An 18,436-nucleotide genomic window follows, 5' to 3' on the forward strand; every position below is an offset into this window, starting at 1 on the left:
CCTTGAAGCTGATCAAATAGGTCATCAATACGTGGCAATGAATACCTGTTCTTCACGGTAACCTTGTTCAGCTGGCGGTAATCAATACACATCCGCATAGAACCATCCTTTTTCTTCACAAATAAGACAGGAGCACCCAAAAGCGATACACTAGGCCGAATGAAACCCTTATCAAGCAATTCCTGTAACTGTTCTTTTAATTCTTTCAACTCTGCTGGGGACATACGGTATGGTGGAATAGAAATGGGTTGAGTGCCCGGTAACAAATCAATGCCAAAATCAATATTCCTTTCGGGTGGCATACCCGGAAGATCCGCTGAAAATACATCGGGAAAACCCCTACTATAGGAACTGACTCCACGGTAGGAGTATCAATACTAACATCTCTTACATAGGCCAGATACGCATCACACCCCTTCTCAACCATTCGTTGAGCTTTAAGAAATAAAACAGCCCTGCTAGGAACATGATCCGAGGTACCTCTCCACTCTAGCCGCGGTAGACCTGGCATAGCCAACGTCATCGTCTTGGCATAACAATCAAGAATAGCGTGATAGGGCGACAACCAGTCCATGCCCAAAATAATATCGAAATCCACCATACTGAGCAATAAAAAATCAGCTCTAGTCTCAAAACCACTAATAACAATTAAACACGACCGATACACACGGTCCACAATAATAGATTCACCCACGGGTGTAGATACATAAACAAAAGAACTCAAGAAATCACGTGATACGCCCAAATACGAGGCAAAATAAGATGACACATAAGAGTAAGTGGAGTCTGGATCAAATAAGACTGATGCATCTCTATGACAGACCGGAATAATACCTGTGATAATAGAAACGGATGCAACAACATCTATCCTAGCAGGAAGGGCATAATATCTGGCCTGGCCTCCCCCCTAGGGCGACCTCTACCTGCCCAACCTCCACCTCTAGCTGGCTGTGCAGGTGGAGTGGCAACTGGTGCAATAATCATGGCCTGAGTAGCCTGAGGACCCTGTGGAATAGGTGAGGCCTGAAAAATCTGTGGAGGTGCACCCCTCCTAAATCTGGGGCAATCTCTCATAATATGACGAGTGTCACCACACTCAAAATAAGCCCTCGGAGGACGTGGCTGTTGGGACTGGCTCGGGCCTGATCGACTAGACTTCCCGCTGAAAGCACCCCGTACAGGAGGTACAGAAGACACTGGTGGTGCATAATATAGAACCTGAGGTCTGGGAGTAGTCAGAATACCATTGGAAGCTAGAAGTGCTGAATGAATAGGACGGCTCACATAACCTCTACCATGACGGACTGCAACTGGGGCACGAGAATTATTATATGTGCTAGAATCTCGGGGTCTCTTAGCTTCCCTCTCTTCCTTCCCCCGAGCCCGTATACCTTCCAATCTCCTAGCAATTGACACCACCTGTTAGTATGTGATGTCCATATCTATCTCCCGGGCCATACTGTATCTGATACTAGGGTAAAGACCCTCAATAAATCTGCGAACCCGCTCTCGAACGGTGGCAACTAAGGCTCGTGCATGCCTAGCCAAATTACTGAATCGGACCGCATATTCTGACACGGTCATACAACCCTGGCGCAGCTGCTCAAACTCTGCGCGCCATGCATCTCAAAGACTCTGAGGAACATACTCCCTTAAGAACATATCTGAAAATTGAGTCCAAGTAAGTGAAGCTGCCTCAGCTGGACTATCCAACTCATATGCCCGCCACCACTAGTAGGCTGCTCCTCTAAACTGGAATGACGTGAAAGAAACCCTACTGGAATCCACAATACCCATAGTACGAAGGATACGGTGACATTCCTCCAGAAAACCCTGAGCATCCTCTGAAGCTAAACTGCTGAAAGTAGGAGGGTGGTACTTCTTATACCTCTTGATCCTGAGCTGCTCTCCCTCCGAAACTGTTATCCTAATCTCAGGCCGAATTGGGACAACTGGATGCACTGGTATAACCTCTGGGGCATGGTCAACGTGGGCACGTGGCTCTGGAATACGGGCGGCGGGAGTTTGCGCTCTTCCCCCAGCCTGAGATGTGACAGGAGCAAGTGGAATTAATCCTGCCTGAGCTAAAGTGCCAAACATGCTCAAAACCTGGGTAAGAGTCTCCTAAAGTGCAGGAGTAGTAACAGACGTCTCAAGTGCCTGCTCTCCAACTGGAGCTACTGGTGGCTCTGGTGCAGGTGCTGTAGCTGCACCACGTGGTCTTCCTCGGCCTCTGACTCGGCCTCTGCCCCGTCCCCGGCCGCTTGCGGCTCCAACAGGGGGCGCGGGTGTCTGATCGTCAGATCCAATTGTGCGTGTCCTCACAATCTGTGAGACAATAGAAAGACAATTGTTTAGAACTTTGAAATCAACAAAGGCGCACGATAAGGAATCAAAGAAGTGAATATTTCCTAACAGTTCCATAGCCTCTCGAAGATAAGTACAGACGTCTCCGTACCAATCCGCAAGACTCTACTAAACATGCTTGTGACTCATAACACCTATGAACCTAATGCTTTGATACCAACTTGTCACGACCCCAAATTCCCTCTGTAGGAGGTCATGATTGCACCTAGTCTCTAAGACTAGGTAAGCCTATCAATGCGAAATAATCATAAATATCTGAAATAAATAAACTACAATTCAAATAATTACAACTCCCAAAACCAGGTAGAAATAAGTCACAAGCTTCTAAAAACTTATTCTCAATGTCTCTATGTATCAAGGTCTAAAGAAAAATAAGGAAGCAACATAAAAATGATAGAAGGGGACTCCGGAGTCTGCGGACGCTGGCAGATATACCTCGAAGTCTCTGTGCGCAGGTAATTTACTGACGTCTAGACTGGTAAGATGTATCTGGATCTGCACAAAAAAATGTGCAGAAGCGTAGTATGAGTACACCACAGCGGTACCCAGTAAGTGCCAAGCCTAACCTCAGTAGAGTAGTGACGAGGTCAGGTGAGGCCCTACTGGAATATAATAATGGCATGGTAAAATATTTAACAATATAGTAAAATAAAATTACATTGAAAATGAATCAAGAAGTGTATCGCCATTTAATTAAGCAAAATAATGGCAAATAATATCTCGTGTAAACAAAACAAAATTTCAAATAATATCTCGTGGAAACAAACCGAATTTCCTTTCAACTTTAAGAAAATCACAACAAATAATCAAGGCAACTGCGGCCATAAATCAATATCAACAAGGGCACTCTCATGGTACCGACTCATAATCCCAAATCATAAACAAATTCACAATATCTCATTTCCTTATCTCACCGCGGGAGCCTTCACAATTTATTTGAAAGAAAATATTTTTCTCGAAATAGCATCCCGCGTTTTAGCCATCCTTATCACACCGCATGACTTCTAGCAGTTTCTCCTACTAGCCACGCGTATCAAGCCACCCTTATCTCACCGCATGCGTTTCAATACCCAGACCTTATACCACCGCATGCGTATCAATATCACAATATATCACAATTTGCACTTCAAGTGCTCAAATAATGTAACTTGCCAAAATAATTCAACAATATTTTTTCACAATAAAGAGCTCACGGCTCCATCACAACAAATACAAAAATCTTACAAAATATTCAAGAATAAATAATTCAGGAAAATAATATTTCAAAATCTTTAATACGTTGCTTCAATATCAAATTTAAAATGCCAAATACTTCATATTCATAATGTTTAATTTAAAGAAAATCACCATTTAAATAATGTACAGAATAAAAGAAACTAAGTTTCAACTAAACAGGTATAACAATTAGCAGGAAAAGGTCAAACAAATTTAAGGTATATATCTCAGATCAATGATGAAGAATATAACAAGATAAAATAATTTAATAAATGCGCAACAATGATCTACACAATTTAAAAATATAATCTTTCACATTTAGCCCGTGTACACACTCATCACCTCGTGTACACGACTTTCAACACATTTCAATAATCACATTAATATCAGTTCTAGTAGAAATTTCCCCCACACAAGGTTAGACAAGTCACTTACCTCGACTTGCTCCAATTTAACCAAGTAGTATGCTTTTTTCTCGATTTTTAGATTCCGATCGACTCTATGTAGTCATAATTAATTCGATACAGTCAACAAAAATTATTATATCAATTCCATAAGAAAATACTATATTTTTTAAAAAAATTCGAAATTAACTTAAAAATGGCTTGTGGGGTCCACGTCTCATAATCCGGCGAAAGTTACGAAATATGAACGCACATTCAACTACGAGTCCAACCATACCATTTTAACAAAAATCCGACATCAACTTGACCTCCAAATCTCAAATTCTCATTTTGAAATCCTTAGGCCCAAATCCTCTAATTTCACCTCAGAAACATATAATCTATTCGAAATATTCAATGATAATCCAATATAATTGACTAACAATGATCACATGTGACTTACCTCAAGTTTTCCCGTGAATTCTCTCTGAAAAATCGCCCAAAACCGTGTTGAAAATGTCCAAATGACAAAAATATCGGAACCCCTCTGTTTTTGTAATCTGGTCAGTGCTTTCGCACATGCGGACAAAATACTCGCACCTGCGGTCCCGCATCTGCGGTGAAATACCGCATCTGCAGAAATTGCTCAGCCCAGCTGCCTTCGCTTCTGCGAGCTTTGGACCACATCTGCGCCTTCGCAGGTGTAGAAAATTCCATCGCACCTGCGGACCTGCCCGCACCTGCGCCCTTCCTCTCGCTTCTACGCAACATGAGCCGCATCTGCGGCTCCAACTGGGCAGCCCTTCATCCGCTTTTGCGAGCCACAGCTCGCTTGTGCGAGTCCACACCTGCGATCAGTCCCTCCGCATGTGCGATGACACCAGAAGTTACAAATTTCAGAATTTGCCCAAGTCCAAAAATTGATCCGATTTTGATTCAGATCGCACTCGGGGTACTCGGGACCCCGTCCGAAAATACCAACAAGTCCTAAATTATCATACGAACTTAGTCGAGTCTTCAAATCACATCCAACAACACTAAAAACACGAATCACACATAGATTCAAGCCTAATAAATCTTAAAAATTTCCAACTTCTACATTCGATGTCGAAACCTATCAAATCAAGTCCGATTGATCTCAAATTCTGTAACTAGATTCCGATCCCGATATCAAAAAGTCAACTCCCCGGTCAAACTTCCAAATTTACATTCCTATTTTAGCCATTTCAAGCATAATTTCACTCAGGACTTCCAAATAAAATTCTGATCACGCTCCTAAGTCCGAAATCACCATACGAAGCTGTTGGAATCATCAAAATTCTATTCTGGGGTCGTTTGCACATAATTTGATATCCGGTCACTATTTGAATTTAAACTTTTAATTTTTCTTCAAAATTCCATATCTCGGGCTAGGGACCTCGGAATTTGATTCCGGGTATACGTCCAAGTCCCAAATCACGATACGGATCTACCAAAACTGTCAAAATACTGATCCGAGTTTGTTTGCTAAAAATGTTGACCAAGGTCAAATCAATTGAGTTTTAAAGCTCTAATTCACATTTTAATTCATTTTTCGCATAAAAACTTTCTGAAAAATTTTACGGACTGTGCACGCAAGTCGAGTAATGATAAATAGTGCTTTTTGAGGTCTAAGAATACAGAATTAATTATTAAGTTTAAAGATGACATTTTGGGTCATCACACAACCATTAAAAGCTTATGCATTCCTAATATAACTTGCTATTATTATGGTCAAATTAGACATAAGAGTTGCTTACTACCTACTTTTATTTTGTATGTATTTATTTGACTAGGCAAGAATATTATTTATTTTACTTAAATAATAGATTAGTTATAGTAAAAAATAATAAAGTGTAACGACTCGGACTGTCATTTTGTGTATTTGAGCCTTATTTTCCTATTTGATACTTCCCGTATGATGCATTGTTAAGTGACTTGCGGGGACGGTTGGTTTGATTTCGGGAAGATTTTGGAGTGAATTGAAACACTTAGTTCCAGGGTTGGAAGATTAAGTTATAAGAGTTAACCGATGTTTGACTTTTGGTTTAACGACCTCAGAATAGTATTTTGATGGTTCCAATAGGTTCGTATATTCATTTTAAACTTAGGCTTATGTACGGATTTGAATTTGGAGGTTCCTATATTGATTTGGCTCTATTTCGGGAGTTAGAATATGTTCGTTATGTTATTTCGGGAGTTAGAATATGTTCGTTATGTTATTTCGGACTTGTGTATAAAATTTGGGGTTATTCCGAGTTGATTAGACGTGGTTCGGCATAAGTTTTGAAAGTTGGAAGTTGATTGATTCATTAAACTTGAATTGAAGTGCGATGTGTGGTTTTGATGTTATTTTATAGGATTTGAGACATCGAGTAGATTCGTGTTATATTTTGGGACTATTTGGTGTGATTGGACGGGGGGTTTAAGGGGCCTCAGATATGTTTCAGATTGATTTGGATAGTTTGGTGTCATGTTGGCAGTTCTCATCTGGTGTCTTCGCACCTACGAGGTTTGGATTGCAGATGCGAGTCCACAGAAACAGACCTGGGGTCGCATGGGCGAGGCTTTGGCTGGGCAGGCGAATCCGCATAAGTGGAGGTATGAGCGCAGAAGCTATTGCTCAAGGGCGGAGGCAGTCCGTAGAAACAGATCCGCATAAGCGAATGGTCAGGGAATTAAGTGGCCTCCGTATCTGTGAGGGATTTTCTTCATATGCAGCATCGCAGAAGTGACATTTGGACCGCAGAAGCGACAATCACTGGCATATTATTTTTAATCGAGGGTTTGGCTTCATTGAAGAAGAAGATAAAATTATAGTCTAGATTGAAGTTTCGTACTTTTATAATAGTCTAGATTGATTGAAGAAGATAAAATTAAAAGAAAAGAGAAACATTATTTTCCTATATATTAGTAGTTTTTAATTTTAGTCACACATTATTTATCACATAATTAGAATAATTAATATAATTTATTGCAAATACTAAGTAAAGTAAAATTGTTCTTCAACAAAATTACTCATTGATGTTAAAAAATTATTTTGTTCATCATGAATACAATTAGAGTACTATTAGGATGTCAATTTCCAATTGCCACGTAAAAGCTATTTCAAAAGGCGTCTATAAATTTTATACTATTGTCCAAATAAAGACTCTTTACACATTTATTTACGGTACAATTTTAATGTCCTAAATTTTAGGTACCTAGTTTAAATAAGAAAAGATATAACAAAATTTTAATGAATTTTCAGGTCCTAAATATTAGGAAAAATAATTAAATACTATTTTATTTAGTGTGAACTCTATTTTTTAAAGGGTAAAAAAGACGAACGACATTTCGTTAAGGGCCTTCGTGCTTTTAATATAGTATAGATAGATTATGTTATCATAGGAGCTTTTACTCTTATTTATAATTATAATATTATATTTTTCACTGTTTAGTTTTGTTTCATTGCTTATTATAAATGTGTTGGCTTACCTATCAAGTAGATTAGGCGCTATCACGATCTTTTTGTCGGGATTTTGGATCGTGACAGACATGGAGCTTCTCTCATATATGACAGCCATTCTTTCCTCATGTTTTGAATGATTTTCGTCATCCGTAGGAAAAGCAGAATCATGTGATGCTTCAGTTAAATGAAAAAGTCATTTGCACTCGAGACTATATTTTCTACCCGTAGAATTGTCCCACTTTTTTCTCCAAGTTGAAGCTTAATAATAAGTTTTACATTTTAAAACTTTAGAGGAAGAATGAAAATGCAAAAAAATGAAGCTTTAGATATTAAAATTCGCCCATTGTTCTGTGGCAATGGAGGATTTGCAGAGATTTTGTGAGGATGAAAAAAATCATAATTCCATTCTTCGCTTTTGTTTAGAGTGGAAAAGGGGGCATCCGAGTAATAAACTTATTTAAGTTATTAGATTGAGGCAAATCGGGTTATTTTTTTAAAAAAGAAGAGCATTTTTGTTATTAAGCTTTTAAATGGGACTTGCACCTTCTTTTTCTCCTGTCAAAAAGGGTTGAATTGGTCCAGCCAAACCCATTTTAGTTCCTTTGTTTCATTTCTTCACCTATTTTTCTAACCTTTAGTGGTAGATTATAGTTTCCTTAGTCTTTTATTTTATTTCTTCACCTGTTTTGCGACCTTTAGTGGTAGATTATATTTTGGTAATTCATTGTATCTTTGGTCGCTTGTTTTCGAGATAGTGCTTGCGTAGTGACTCATAGATTATAGTGGCTTTGGTGAACGATGGTAGGGTAAGGTCTTGTCCTCGGGGGTGTCAGCGTGGGGGGGAGGGGTGCGGAGGATAAGGGGGGTAAGAGGGCTATGAGAGCTACTAGGCTAAGAGTGGGGTCTTGGAACATAGGAACTTTGACTGGAAAATCTGTAGAGCTAGCGAAGATTCTCGAGAAAAAGAAGGTTAATATAGCTTGTGTACAGAAGATTAGGTGGGTAGGAGATAAGACGCGGGATGTGGGCAGTTTCAAACTTTGGTATTCTGGGAGGGTGGGGGGCAGGAACAGGGTACAAGATAGGTATGTTAGATGATAACGACCTCCGTGAACTAGTGGTGGAGGTTAGGAGGGTGAATGACAGGGTGATGACTATTAAGCTAGTTGTTGGAAGTTTTACTTTGAGCATCATCAATGCGTACGCATCCCAAGCAGGCTTGGATGAGGAAGTCAAGAGGCGTTTTTGGGAGGACTTAGATGTGATGGTGCGTGGTATCCCGCACACCGAGAAGCTTTTCATAGGAGGAGATTTCAACGGCCACATTGGAGCGACGTCTGGGGGGTATGATGATGTGCATGGTGGCTTTGGTTTTGGAGATACAAACAAAGGAGGAATGTCTCTGCTAGACTTTTTTAGAGTATTTGATTGGGTGATAGCAAACTCGAGTTTCCCGAAGAAGAGGGAGCACTTGGTCACCTTCCGGAGTTCGGTGGCCGAGACTCAGATTGATTATGTACTCTGTAGGAAGTCCGATAGAGGTCTTTGCACGGATTGCAAGGTCATCCCGAGTGAGAACCTCTTGACCCTTCATAGGCTCATGGTCATGGACCTTGAGATCACGAGGAAGAGGAGGAAGAGGGCGATGTATAGCCAACATAGGATAAAGTAGGGAGCCTTGATTGAAGCTAAAGCGCAGGAGTTGGGGGTCAAGCTTGTGACTATGGGGGCTTGGAGGAGTAGTGGGGATGCAAGCGCTATGTGGACCATGACTGCGCAGTGCATTAGGAAAGCCGCGAGAAAGGTATTAGGGGTCTCAAAGGGTTACTCTGGTGGTCACAAGGGAGTTTGGTGATGGAATGGAGAGGTGCAAGAAAAAGTGGATAACAAGAAAGCAGCGTATCTGAAGCTAGTGGAAAGTGTAGACGATGAGGAGAAGAGGGCGAATAGGGAGCATTATAAGTTGGCTAAGAAAGAGGCTAAGCTAGCAGTTACGGCGGCCAAGAGTGCAGCTTTTAGTCGTCTGTATAAGGAACTCGAGGGCCGAGGTGGGGATAAGAGGTTGTTCAGGTTAGCCAAGGCGCGAGAAAAGAATGCGCGTGACTTGGACCAAGTGAAGTGTATCAAAGACGAAGAAGGTAGAGTTTTGTTAGATGAGGGGCTTATCCGTCGGAGATGGCAGACCTACTTCCATAGTCTCTTGAATGAGGAGGGGGAAAGGAGCATTGTACTAGATGATTTGGAACTCTCCGGGAGTCGTTGTGACTTTGGGTATTGTAGGCGGATTAGAGTTGATGAAGTTGAGGGTGCTATGCGTAAGATGAGCAGGGGAAAAGCGACCGGGTCGGATGAAATTCCGGTGGAGTTTTGGAAGAGTGTGGGCAAGGCGGACTTGGAGTGGCTCACTAGGTTATTTAATGTCATTTTTAGAACTAAGAAAATGCCCGAATAGTGGAGGTGGAGCACGATGGTTCCTGTATACAAGAACAAGGGTGATATCCAAAATTATAATAATTATCGGGGTATCAAGCTGCTTAGCCATACTATGAAAGTCTGGAAGAGAGTGGTAGAGCTAAGGGTGAGAAGGAGTGTGACTATTTACGAGAACCAATTTGGGTTTATGCCGGAGCGTTCGACTACAGAAGCCATCCACCTTGTTAGGAGATTGATGGAGCAGTATAGGGAGAGAAAGAAGGACTTGCATATGGTATTCATCGACTCAGAAAAGGCATACGATAAAGTTCCGAGAGAGGTTTTGTGGAGATGTTTGGAGGCTAGAGGTATACATGTTGCCTATGTTAGGTTGATTATGGACATGTATGATGGAGTAAAGACTCGAGTGAGGACGGTGGGGGGGAGGGGGGCTCGAACCATTTTACGGTTATGATGGGGTTGCATCAGGGGTCAGCACTCAACCCGTTTTTGTTTGCTCTGGTGATGGACGTACTGACACGCCACATCCAAAGGGAGGTGTCGTGGTGCATGCTATTTACAGATGATATTGTATTGATTGACGATACGCGAGATGGTGTGAACGCGCAATTAATTAGAGGTATGGAGGCAGACCCTGGAATCTAAAGATTTCAAGTTGAGCAGGACCAAGACAAAATACTTGGAGTGTAAGTTCAGTGGCGAGACTTTAGGAGGGGAATGGGAGGTGAGACTGGACTCGCAGGTCATCCCTAGGAGAGGGAGTTTTAAGTACCTCGGGTCTATTATTCAGGGGATGGGGAGATTGATGAAGATGTCGCACATCGTATTTACGTACTCATACTATACTTGTTGCACACTTTTGTGCAAGTACATATATGTCTAGTGGCCTCGTGGGAGCAGAGGTGTGTAGGCATGCAGAGACTTAGGTGAGCTGCATTCCATAGTATGACCCGCAGCCAACAGAGTCTCCCTCAGAGTATTAATACTTTTCCTGTCCAATTTGTATTCTGGACGGACGCTGTATTTTATTTTATATTCCTAGTTGACGCTCATGCACTTGTGACACCGGGTCTTGGGGTGATTTGAGTTATTCTGTATTGAAATTGTTGTAAAATATTATTATTTATACTGTAAATTTCACCTTTTACTATTTAATTAAAGGAAATATGATTTCAAATTTTTTAAAATGAGAACCAAATTAAGTATTTATTTTTGGCTTGCCTGACAGCGGAGTCCGGCGCCATCACGACCTTTAATGGATTCTGGGTCGTGACATTTTTCTTCTATAAATATTTAGTTAGTTGATCCCTATGTTCCTTCCAAGTTTTGGATAACTCAAGCCTAAATAGTTCATTTATCTTTTTCTCCTTCAGTTTTGCTTTTTTCTCTTTAAAATAAATTGGTCAGTTTGTGTAACCGATTTTCATTCCTATGGTCATTTCATATACGGTAGCTTTCATATGTTACAAAGTTCTGTTAAGAGATTAAAGTCCCTATCTTTTCCAGCTAACAACCTCCTCATGCCAGATTAGATAATCATGTGGTCCTGTTTGTTTGACTTTTTCTTGGGAAAGTTCTGTGTTAATTGGTAGCAAGGAATCAGTAAAAAGGGAATAAGGAATGAGAGAAGCCCAGATAGTGAAGGCCATAGTCAGAATAGTCAAGCAAATCTATTGAGAGCATGCAAGACCTGTGATGTGCAGGCGATTCGTATCCTCTCACCATAAAAACTTAAGTTTTAGTTGCTTTGTTTGTGTTAGATTCCCATTAGATCTTGGGGGTTACATCTTCATTTTGGAGATGAGTTAATGCCTTTGTGATACATGTGCTGTAGAAGCAAAAACATTTTCCCATTTAACAATACTTTGTTGCTTTTGGCAAGATCAAGAACGATGACAAGATGATCAAAGAAGAGGGCGTAGAGTCCCTTTCGGAGGATGAGCTCCGTCAAACCTGTCGATAACAAGGCTTACTTAGATTACTTTCAATAGAAGACATGCGGCAGCAGGTATAGCTCAATTAGTAGAGCATTGGGCTTTTACCTAATGGTCGCAGGTTCAAATCCTGTTATACGCAAACCTACCTTAGACTCTACTATGAATAAGGATGCATTGTAGCCTTTAAAGATGACTCTTTGGCCTATAGATTCGCTTCGGCAACTTCGCTCTTTAAGTGACAAGGGGTAAGCCGCTCCATGCGAAAAGCAGTAGTGAATCCTGAACTTGCCCACGCTCATCCAAACCGGCCTCAAAAAGCGATCAGAAATCGAATCCCTCCCTTTCAATCCAAGCCGCCGAAGCTTCCCCTATATCTAACCACAACTCACCAATATTTACTCGAGCAAATTAACTACTTTTGTGTCTAAGTTTGGTGTCTTTATGCCTACTTGTTCTCAATGATTTATACCTTATTATGCATCTTTTGGTTTAATCAGTTCTGTAAGTCTGGTATGTTGCAGAAACTTTTGGATTTAGTATATGTACTATTTTATATGGATTTAGTAAATTTGGATATTTTTCCTAAAAATAATTAAGAACAATGTTTGTTTTCACAATATAATAATTTTCCTAAGCTCATGGTTCTCAACCCATGTTGATGAAAGTCAAAATGCAGCATGTTTGGAAAAACTAAACTAAACATTCCAAAGTACCAAATTTAATCCTGAAGACCAGTAAAACAAAAAATTTGCTACCCCCTTCCTACCCCAATTTCTTAGGATCAAAAGCAATATATATAACAAAGTTCCCTAATCAGTAGCAAAATTTTCAAGTTGCAGATTCATGCTTTCATAATTGAACTTTCAAAATAATCTATTGATGGGCATGAAGAAAGAGAAAGAAAACTAACTACTCGCGCAGGAATAATCCATATATGTGCAGAACAAATTGGGAAAAACTAAAAGCAAAATGAAATAAGGGGAGAATAGAACTCACACGATAACTGTAGCATCGTCTAACTATAAAATCACATGGAGAAGTCCTTCAAAATCGCAGAAAGTTGAGAACATAAAAAGTTATTGTCCACCATTCAGTTTCAGTGAAATATCGAATAAGTGCTCAGCCCAAAGCCATAAATCGTTCCTATGGCAAACACATGCGGCAATTTAATTATTTGTTGTCATCAGAATTTGTATCTAGTGCAGTCGGTGAACACCTAGGGAACATAGCCAAAGTGGAAGATGAATAGAAAAATAGATATTTGCTCCCGCTTTTAACGCATATGAAGAGCAAAGTTTAATACAAGGAGTTTACAAATTTACCCCGGGAAGCATGACGACGAAAAGCACTTAACTCCCATTTCTGAATAAGTAGAATATATATATATATATCGGAAGAAAGAAAAAAGAGTAGTTCCAAAAAGTAGTACAATGATCAAGACCACGAGTTTAAATATCAATTTTCATTCTTTTGTATAAAAACAAAAAAGAGAGAGTATTTCTAGATAAATAGATGTATAAAAATATATACGAGTAATTGAAATTGGAAAAAGAATATTTGAGGTAGAAGTTGAAAAAAGGTATTAAAACTATAATGTTTGAATATAATTTTCGTGTAATTTACTTTTTAGTAAAAACAGAAGATTTTGTGAATCTATTTCACTTAAAATGTTACTCAAAATCAACAGTTTCAAATACTAATGAGCATCTTAATACTTAAATATATTAAAATAATAAAACAATATTTAATGAGTAAGATTGGATAGATTTCTGACCAAGCCAAAAGTGTACCTACCTCCTCTCACCACAAAGCACAATCTGAACACTATCACAAAAGAATCACTCCCCACCTTCGATCTCCACTTAATCAACGAGTCATATACACTTTCCTCCTCTCACACGGATCGACACTCGTAACCGTCCGATCATCACCTTAATCTCCAAGACACCAACGGCCACGATTCAAACCTCTCCGCAACCCCAAGAACCATCAGCTATATATAAGGCCCAACTCCTAATTCCCTTTCATCAAAATCCGAATCAAGAACATTTCTTCCCATATCAAATTCAAAGTTCAATATCCCCAAAATCTTTACTCGAAATGTCAGGAAGAGGCAAAGGAGGCAAAGGATTGGGCAAAGGAGGAGCAAAGAGGCACAGAAAAGTATTAAGGGACAACATTCAGGGAATCACTAAGCCTGCAATTCGGCGTTTGGCTCGTAGGGGAGGAGTAAAGCGTATTTCTGGTTTGATTTACGAGGAGACACGTGGGGTGTTGAAGATATTTTTGGAGAATGTGATTCGTGATGCTGTAACTTACACAGAACACGCTAGGAGAAAGACTGTTACTGCTATGGATGTTGTTTATGCGCTCAAGAGGCAGGGTAGGACTCTTTACGGATTTGGGGGTTAGATTTGTCAAATTAGGGGTTTTGTGGGTAATTATTATAGATTTGTACTTTTGCTGCCTTTCTGTTTTAGGAGTGCTTAGCTTTTGGTAAGGTTGATGATTTTATTCTCCCTTACATATTTAAGGAATAGTAATTGCTTGGTCCTTATTTCTGTCTTCTTTATTATCTAAACTATTTGCATTAATTTTGCTTTTCAAGTGTATTTGGTAGAAAGTATAGCTAATTATGAATTGGGTATGTCGTCAAAGTTGTTTTAATTGATAATCTAATCTTTTCTGCTCAGGATATTTCACAGTAAGAGGGATTATTTGAATATTATCTGGTTATTTAATAGTGATCCTTGTTTGAATTGGTTTGAACACACGATTAATGACCATCGTTGGTGTTTAACTCTGTCTAGAGTCATATAATTCTTTCTTAGCTAGTCGTGTGGAAGGTAGCTTTGATTCATTGTTTGAATAGAGATATCAGAGTCAAATTTGTGATGCTTAAATCAGGCTGTGAAGCAATTATGTGCATTTTTTGTGTTTTAAATTATTTCTTGATAGAATTCAAGCTCGCTTTAGACTTGCAAATTTGCATTAACTTAGATATTTGCGTTATCGATCTGTATCTTTACGCAGCGGATGCTAATCTTCTGTAAATGAAAAGACAGGCATAACACTTTCTACTTAATCGACCAGCTTGGTATCCGTATCACTATCACAGGCGAGCTCAGTTGAGCTACTTTTGACTTCTAGACACACAATTTTGCCTTTAATCTGAAAAGGAGCTGTCGAAATTCTCAAAAAATGTGAATAAAAGATTGTGCAAGGGAGATTGCGCCTTTGCTTACCAGAACTAATGCGAACAATTACTCCCTACGTTTTAACTTTTGTGCCGTAGCTTCATTGGGTACAAGAGATTAAGAAAGAAAGATTATTGGATCTTGTGTTTTAAAATATGCCATGAAATTTATGTGATCATAGAAATTTCAAGCATTACATTAGTTGAGAGTAAACTGAGAAGTTTAATGTCAAATTATAATATAATAATATATCATTTTTTGGAATAACTAATAAAAAAATAGTGTCTAAAAGAGGAAGTGTAAGTATGTAATTCGCTTTTCATGGGAAGAAAATTAGGGCCGTGCATAATTTGGTAAATACCGAATTACCGTATCGAAACTGAAAATTTTGGTATTTGGTATTCCATATTTTGGTATTTGGTTTATTTTTCTAAAAACATGGTATTGGATATGATATTTGGTATTTTAAAATAAAATTCTGAAATACCGATACCGTATCGAAATATATATTATATTATACAATACACATTATTAATTATAACATAAATATAAAAAATCTAAAATTTTACTTTTCTTTGTTTTCTAAGTTTATCAATTAACTCTAAGCAAGTAACAAAATATTTCTAATGATCAAATTTATTTTTTTATGTACAGTTTTCTCTCTTTGGGTTGATATTTGCTGGTTTTGGACAACTTTTGTCAACAAATGTTTCTAGTTTTGAACTTTTGAGTACTTTAATTAAGAATATTACAGTTTATGACTCTAAGCACTAGTTAGTATTCAAGCCAAATAAATCGAAATCGAAAGGAAAAATACCGAACTATATCGAGTTTAATTAGATACGGTATTGATATAGTATTTTAAGAAACCGAATACCAAAACTATCAAAGCGAAATGTCTAAATACCGTACCAACATACGAACACTCCTAAAGAAAATTACAAAGAAAATAAATGAATTGCAAAGAAGAAACCACGTTCTTGTTTTCGTTTGTTGAATTGCAGGCGGACACACGATGTTTGCAGTGTTAACAATTTGTTGTTTCTATGTTTGTTTACTCGAAAAACGGATGATAATTGAATTTATACGCGGTTCTAAGAATGTGATATAATTGGGTACAAATTGAGAAAATATATAAATGAATATCGAAATTAATTGTGAAAAAATGAATGCAAACCGAATGAATTAATTAGCTTAAGCCTTCAAGTTTTATCACCCTCAAACTGAATGGAGAGTAACTGATAGAAGAACAAAATGACTAAATATCAAAACCAGAAGAAAGACAGTATATTGCTTTATGTTCTATGAATCTGAATGAATCTCTGCCTTATAAATAATCAGACCCCTCTTTATATAGTAGGGAAGTCATATTCTTAATATAATTTCTAAATACATTAAGGAATTCCATGATAGATTAATTAATTGGCCCCTACTTGATATGCGTCGGGATTTTCGTCGAGATTCTCGCCCAATTGCGGATATTCCGATTTTCTGTTTTTTGGCTTGATAAGATTTTCTCAATTTTGGCCGATCTCGATCTTGATCGGTCTCTAACTTGCTCGATCTCGATCTTGGCCGGCCTCGATTGTGACCGGCCTCGACCTTGATCGATCTCGATCTTGATCGGTCTCTGGATCACGAGCTCGGCGACCCTTCTTCGCATTATGATTCTATACGAGGCCGAGCCTTGGTCTATCATGTCCCAATCTCGATTAGTCATACAAAGGGCAAACTCGATTTTGACCGTAGATAAATAGTCCCCTCGTTTCTCGGAAAGAAGATGACAAGAAACAATATGGATTTTTGAACTCCGACTCGGTGGGTGACGACATCAGCGACGAGCCCGATTATGACGGATGTGACAAACGTCCCGTCAGTCCAGTTACCAAGGCATTAAATTCCTGTCAGTCATTGGTCGGCCACTACCGGTTCTGAACCGTCATTACGAGGCTATAAATATTCAAACTTTCATACTCATTCAAACTTTCCACTCAAAATCTTCTTCTCTACTCTTGCATCTTTTTAAGAAAATCCCGTTGCTTCATAATTTTCACACCGCATACAACTCTAATTCTCTTTTTCTTTGTTCATCAATGGCGAAAACTAAGAGAGGCCGCTTCTTCATCACGACCCGCCGGTGGCGAGGATGCGGAGCCTCACCCTGAGAAATTCGTTCCGGTAGGGTGCTCAACCATCATCAACTTTAAGGTTGAAAAACCCTCTTCGGTACAGGGCTGATGTGAGCCGATCTCGAGGTACGAGTGTACAATCACCGAGAAAATCCCCGAGAAAGTAAAAAAAGAATGCAACTGGGGTGAAAAGCACGTGGTAGTCCCATTGCCTGAAGAATCGATTACTACCCACGTGGAGAGGTTCTTATGTGTTTATACTTATCCTTTCACGTTGTGTCCCTTAGATCTTGTCATCATCGCCTTTTATAAGAGATACAACGTGACCCTCGTCCAGGTCCACCATTCTTTTTGGAGAATAGTGATTCTCCTCCGATTCTTCTCGAGCAAAATCGAGGGGTGTCTTTTCACACTCGATCACCTCATGCGCCTTTACAATCCCCGATTCTATAGAGGAGGGCTAACCAAGCTTGCTCGCCGAGCCACCAAAGCCCCGTTCTCGAGCATTAACGAGACTCGTGACAGAGGTTGGATAGGCCGATTTGTTCGAATACGAATTTCAGACCTGATCCCTGCTGACGACATGCCGTTTCCTGAGAAATGGAACATGAATCGTAAGTACTATTCCCCTTTGAACATTTAATTCTGTGGCTTTGCTTTACATTTTCTTGATCCACTTTTTCTATGCTTGTTACAGCTGTGGCCCGGATGCCGGAATCGATTTCGAAACTTAAATAATGGGTAGAAGGTCTAGTGATGCAGAGACCATACTCCGAGCATGCTTGGATGGAATTATCAAAGGGTCGATGGGAGGCCCGCAGTCATGGTAAGTTTATTTCTTATAACGGTCATCGTTTGGTCCTTTTCTCTTGCTTACTCCCCTTTTTGCTTTTGTAGGTCTTGGGAAGGACATTTCCATTAGGCCCCTATCTGATGACGAAGAAGTCCCTGCTCCAAAGCAGGTCAAAGATAAGAAGAAAAGGGGCTCCGAATTCCCCGATCTCGGAAAAGAAAAAACCGACGAAGAAATCTCGTAAGCCTAAGTGGGGCTCCGGTATTATGCCTTCGGACTTGATCCACCGTTTAAGGGATGAGCCCGAAGAAGGAGAAGAGGAAGTAGCCTGTGTGCGGGCTAATGTTGTGATACAGCAACCCTCTGAATCGGCGGAGGTTGATAAGGGAGCTCTGGCCATAATTCTCGAACAAGGAAACGTTGAGGCCATTCCGTCTCTAGCTGAGATGGTCGAAGGTGAGACCGGGGGAAAGGCTTCTCGTGCAGTAGAGGATATCTCGAGAGATGAGCTCA

The 18,436-nt window shown here is 39.6% G+C and overlaps 3 protein-coding genes across 3 annotated transcripts; all 3 read left to right on the top strand.

Annotated features, from left to right (window-relative positions):
* Positions 1-8,455: 8,455 nt before the first annotated feature.
* Positions 8,456-9,106, top strand: LOC138906146 (uncharacterized). The gene has a single exon (XM_070194671.1). It carries the CDS (start codon positions 8,456-8,458, stop codon positions 9,104-9,106), a length of 651 nt encoding a protein of 216 aa, XP_070050772.1.
* A 51-nt stretch (positions 9,107-9,157) lies between these two features.
* Positions 9,158-9,886, top strand: LOC138906147 (uncharacterized). Its single transcript, XM_070194672.1, has 2 exons — positions 9,158-9,238; positions 9,302-9,886. Exons 1-2 carry the CDS (start codon positions 9,158-9,160, stop codon positions 9,884-9,886), a joined length of 666 nt encoding a protein of 221 aa, XP_070050773.1.
* A 3,929-nt stretch (positions 9,887-13,815) lies between these two features.
* LOC104102033 (histone H4) lies at positions 13,816-14,361 on the top strand. The gene has a single exon (XM_009609627.4). It carries the CDS (start codon positions 13,905-13,907, stop codon positions 14,214-14,216), a length of 312 nt encoding a protein of 103 aa, XP_009607922.1. The 5' UTR covers positions 13,816-13,904; the 3' UTR covers positions 14,217-14,361.
* The last annotated feature ends 4,075 nt before the right edge of the window (positions 14,362-18,436 follow it).

This window comes from Nicotiana tomentosiformis, chromosome 2 (genome assembly GCF_000390325.3).
Source record: "Nicotiana tomentosiformis chromosome 2, ASM39032v3, whole genome shotgun sequence".
Taxonomy (NCBI): Eukaryota; Viridiplantae; Streptophyta; class Magnoliopsida; order Solanales; family Solanaceae; genus Nicotiana; species Nicotiana tomentosiformis.